Source organism: Centruroides sculpturatus, unplaced genomic scaffold (assembly GCF_000671375.1).
Source record: "Centruroides sculpturatus isolate CEXI.00-Female unplaced genomic scaffold, Cexi_2.0 scaffold1185, whole genome shotgun sequence".
Lineage (NCBI taxonomy): Eukaryota > Metazoa > Arthropoda > Arachnida > Scorpiones > Buthidae > Centruroides > Centruroides sculpturatus.
Window position 1 is genome coordinate 41,564 of NW_019385931.1, and position 5,292 is coordinate 46,855.

The window sequence follows — 5,292 nt, forward strand, 5'->3', positions numbered from 1 at the left end:
CGGAAATCGCAATAAAAATTATAATTTTTTAAAAATATTTAAAAATATACCGCCAGATTGAAGTCACCCTACTTCAAACCCTTGTCCTCCTGCGATGTCTATGAGAATGTCCCGGGAAATCCGACTCCAGCTGTGTTCAAGGTCATCCAGCTGTGTAAACAATAACTCATCGGTGTTAAATTTCGCAGAAAGGACAGACAAAAAAACTTAGACTTTGAAGCTTTTTCTTCAAAATTAACGCATTTCTTTCGTTTTTTTTCAGTTTTAAGTATTTTTTATGCATAATTAAAAATTCTAAAAAAATGGGCGGCTCAAAGGGGGTTAATTTAGATATAAATGAATATTGAATGGAGGTCTTGGTAGCATAACTGGCAATATAACTACAGAGTAAGTGGGAGTAACAGATTCACAGCAGGCAAATTCTTTTCTTCCAGAGTATTCTATATTAAATTTATGATATGGCAGCAAACCAAATTACTTTGTTTTTGATTATTCAATAGGATTAAAACAGTCCTATAAAAATCCAACAATCATTTGGTGAAAAATTTTTCTTCTATTTTTCATACCTCCATACATAAAACTAACTCAAACTGATCATTTTTTCATCTATTCAAATTCAAGATTTAGAGGTTTAACTGTATATCAAGATATGTTAAATAAAAAATAAATCCTTTCATTTTTTATTCTTATTTAAATAACAATTAAAATTCATTATAAAATAGTTTAAGAACAATTTTTAAAACTAGTTTTATTGTGTTTTTCAGAACTAGAGAAAAACTAAAAAAATTCATTACAGTAATACCTTGACTTGTGCTACCCCGACTTACGCGAACCCGGAGTTACTCGTCGATTCGTTTTCTGTTTGAGCACCATACAACTTTTGATTACTCACTCCCCCCACACTATTGTTCAGCTTACATGTTCAGACGTGTCGCGCGAAATCGACACATAGCTACAATTTATTTTTTGTTATTTATTTCTGTGTTATATCTACAGAGACTCGAGAGACTCTATGTGGTGATTTCTTGTAACCGTGAATGAATCAAAAGACAAGATGAGATTAACGAGAACATTTATTAGCTTACATACATCCTACTTGAATTTTACATAAATTGCGAAATTATACCCCGACTTACGCAAATTCGACTTACACGGTTATTGCTCAGTCCCACCTATCGCGTAAGTTCAGGGTATTACTGTACTTCCTAACAATTTAAATCCCCCCTTAATTTTTGAGTGATAAGATTTAAAATATAATTTTACAAAAACTATCTACTCAGTCCATTTTTGTTTATTATAATAAAATCTCAAAATATATACTTATACAGTACACAACAAAATGTCATCATTATTAATACATGATAGCTTACCTTTCGATCATCCTGTTCACATTCTCTTGAGATATGGCCTTGCTTTTTACAAACATAACAAGTTTTTTCTTGTTCCCTACAATCTCTAGCAATGTGTCCAGTTTTTCCACAATTATAGCAAGACACTAAAACATTTATATAAATATGATTTTTAACAAGCTGAAAATAATGTTAGAAAATTTCAAAGAAAACTTTTTAGCAATTATAAATTATCATTCTTTTGCATCCATTTGGTACAACACGACTATATACGTGATGATTACACCTGCAATTGTCAGAAGGAAACTCCTTTGTACATTAAACATTTTCCATCCTGTGAAAATTGGAGGTTGAAAAATGCATTTTAAGTAAAACGAAAAGAGATATTCTTGTACACTTTTACTCTCAACTTTTATGCATTTCTTGTACACAATATCAGAAAGTTGATTTACCGTTTCAACGACATTAGTAGCTTTAAAGAATATTTCAAAAAAGAAATATAACGGGAAAATTAACCAAAGAAATAAATAGATAAAATGTATAACGTCATTAATTTCTCCATTCAAAAACGTGTTGATATAAAAGGTAATTTTTAAGACTGTAGTTAACGTCCACATGAAAATCATTGACGAATAAACTGTTTCAATAGAATTACAAATATCGCATAGATCTGTATATCTTGTAATTAATTCAATTATCTCGTTCTTATCCTCTTTCACATTTAATATTTGTAAATGTAGTTTCTTTAATTTAAACGCAATTTGTTTGAATAAATATGAGCACAGCAACATTTGGAAAAGGGGAAATGTTGCAGCGCAAATAAAACGCCCGAATTCAGTTAATATCTTGAATACATACATGTTAATTTGAATATTGCATGCATTAACACTTTCAAAATCTAAATACATAAACGTGCTGATAATAAACGATGCAATACCATTTATCCATATAGAAATAACTTTCGCTGAAAATAAATAAGATTTCTTAGATTTACAGTTTGAAACATTTTTGCCTAACAATTGATGGCAGATATTACTGATCTTAATTTTATTGAAGAAAAAGTATAAAACTGAAAGAAATGAGATTAATATTTCGAAATAAACAACCAAAATCTTCATTGAAGTTAGAGTTGAGAATAAAAATAAAAATGGAACAACAACACAACTGTAAGTTAATAACATTAACTTTAAAATGAAGATAATTATTATAAAATACAATGTACATGTTTTGTTATCAAATCTAATTCCAAAAAAAGTAATATTTTTCAGCAGAAAATTTAAATTATTCTTCTCGTTTTGATCTTGAAATTCGTCATTTTCTTTCTCCTCTTTATTCAAAGTCCAAATATTTAATTTGTTTCCCATCTTCAGTGCTATATCGTGTCTTTCTTCTAAAATAAATATAAAAATCTGTTGTTAAAATTACTTAGAATATAACTCCTCAAAAGTGAAATCGCAACGCCACGAAGGAATGCGCTTAGCCATATGCAAATTGCAGGACTAGTAAAGGTGACAGATATGCAAATAATTGAATTTGCGTAAGCATCGGGTCATGTACCTAATTTCGGGCTATAAAAAGTAAGATTTAACTGCTATACTTTGAACACGCAAAAATAACTATTTAGCCGTTATGTTAAATGATAGTTGTAGATATTAAAACTTCATATTTTACAGAATTCTTAACAGACTGTGTTACTTAATTACGGTTAATTACATAATAAAAAATCTTCGAAGTATTTCATAGAAATAAAATTTTGATAGTTTAATTTGTTAGATTAAATGTTTAAAAATGAGTAACAAAATATTTCTCACAGTTACTGGAAGTTTAATTAAGTTTCACTACTAGATTTTTATAATGGAGGAAATGGTTTTCCCTTTATGAAATTAAAATATCAATAGTAAAATGTAATTAGTAGAGATTTATATGGCGCAGGAATGCTAGTATGGCATGGCCTTACAAGGTTTTTTCAGTGTGTGTTTATATATAACAATATACAAATTTTTACAGTTAAATTTATTTATTTTTATACAAAATTTATGGTTACGTGTATACCTCATGACTTGATAGATTAGCTACTATAATTTTTTTACTTAAAAAAATAAATTGCAAAATTGGAATGAAAATGTAACAAATTATACTAAAAATGTTTTTAAAATATAATTTTTCACATCACTTAAAATGTTGTATTTTTGTTTTTGAATATGTTCTTTACTCATTTTACTTTTTAAATGGTTTACAGATATATGAACTTCACTTTTCACTATCAGATGTACTTAAATTTTTTGATGAGAACAGGAAAAATAGTAAGAGTATCGTTGAAGTAGACAAGGTTAGCTAAAGATGCTATGACTATTANAAATGAAATTTGTTACAACGTTGCACTTAGTCGTTCATATTTGTTGTTAGTAATTTAAAAGACATTTTGAAACACACGGAACGATAATAATTTTTTAAAATATAATAACACGAAAATGAAAAGGGAACTCGGGAACATTTATCGAGAGCCACAAATAATCCTTCAAAGAGCTGCATGTGGCTCGCGAGCCGCAAATTGGCCACCCCTGGCATAAGATATCTTATTTTTAATAAGAACAAGTAAAACAGCAAGGCCATTTTTGGGATGAGACTATTGTCTTGAAGACTCAGGGCTTGACTTGAGCACTGTTTTCCAAGGAAGAGAGAAAAATGAGCACTAGCCAATGAAAAAAAGCTGACATTGGTACTTGGGGTCCTGGCGTAGATTATGGCAGGCTTCATTGCCACCATGGTTATGACGGGTTGCACTGTCATGGGCCTGTTCTTGGCTACGGTAAGCAGGAAGATATTTGTACCCGAATTGTCCTGATGTTGTTCTTGTCGTTTCACAGGATGGCAAAACGAGAGAAAGAGAATACATGCGTAACATGGGTCACACATTTGTCAAAATTCAATTTCGCAATGTTCGCATTTCAAAATTCCCAACGAGTAACACATGCGCAAATCTTGCACTAGTGCTTGTTTGTAGAAACAGTGTTGCCATTTTGTATTTTATTTTGACTCTGTTCTCAGTCCCGACTATCTTAAAGTGTGATTTTTTTATGTGCGCATGATTTGGGCACCAAATACTCTGTGCCAAATTGCCAACTCCTGACATGTACTTCATACCTCTAACATGTCCAGCCGTTCACAGCAGCGCAATTTTACAGACAAGACGTAGTCTTGATCTTGTCAAAAATAAAATGCATTAAACAATACCAAACAGTTTTATAAAAACTGCTATTTTATAACATACTGCATTTTATGGCAAGTAAGACCAACTTTTGTAAAATCCCCACAGAAAGTTGCAATCTAACATAGGCTAATAATTTCTCTAAACAGTCTTCAATAGGTTATAGCTAACTTCTACTTAGTCTGACTACTGAATAATGTTACTGTTTTGTTACATCGTATTTATCTTAAAAATGTATTTATTTAATTAAATATATTTTAAAAAAGCAGAATACCGCAAAAAAAATTTGGGACCAACCACCAAAGGCATAGTACAGCTTAAATACACTAAATACTTTTTCCTAAACATAATAATAAAATGTGGTAATTACAGCAATCTACAATGCATATCAGACACATGAGACTTTACAATCTACTTGTATTTTGTAAATCTAACATATCTAATTTGGTGAAAATACTTCATATTGAAAAACATTGAATTTAATTGCTGGGCAGATAATTGATACTATTGTTTTCTTCATTTCTGCTTTAACTTTGTTTGAATATCAGTGTATTTTCTTAAATATACAAGAACAAGTACTATTTACAAATTCATCTTCATAAATCAAAAACTTCTCCATTGATTGGAACAATCTGACATGTAACTTTCAAATTCAAAAGATGCATTGATCTCATTTGAAACAGAAATATCACCAACAATTCAAAGTCAAAAATTATAAAATTTTATTACTAGAAA

General features: G+C 29.8%; 1 protein-coding gene across 1 annotated transcript in view; it reads right to left on the bottom strand.

Moving 5' to 3' along the window:
* The window catches only part of LOC111612636 (DNA-binding protein HEXBP-like), a 64,182-nt gene that overhangs the window by 9,359 nt on the left and 49,531 nt on the right, over window positions 1-5,292 (bottom strand). The window contains exon 3 of the mRNA XM_023353874.1: window positions 1,371-1,495. Within this exon, the coding sequence (XP_023209642.1) occupies window positions 1,371-1,495 (125 nt within the window). The remainder of the gene's footprint in view (window positions 1-1,370; window positions 1,496-5,292) is intronic.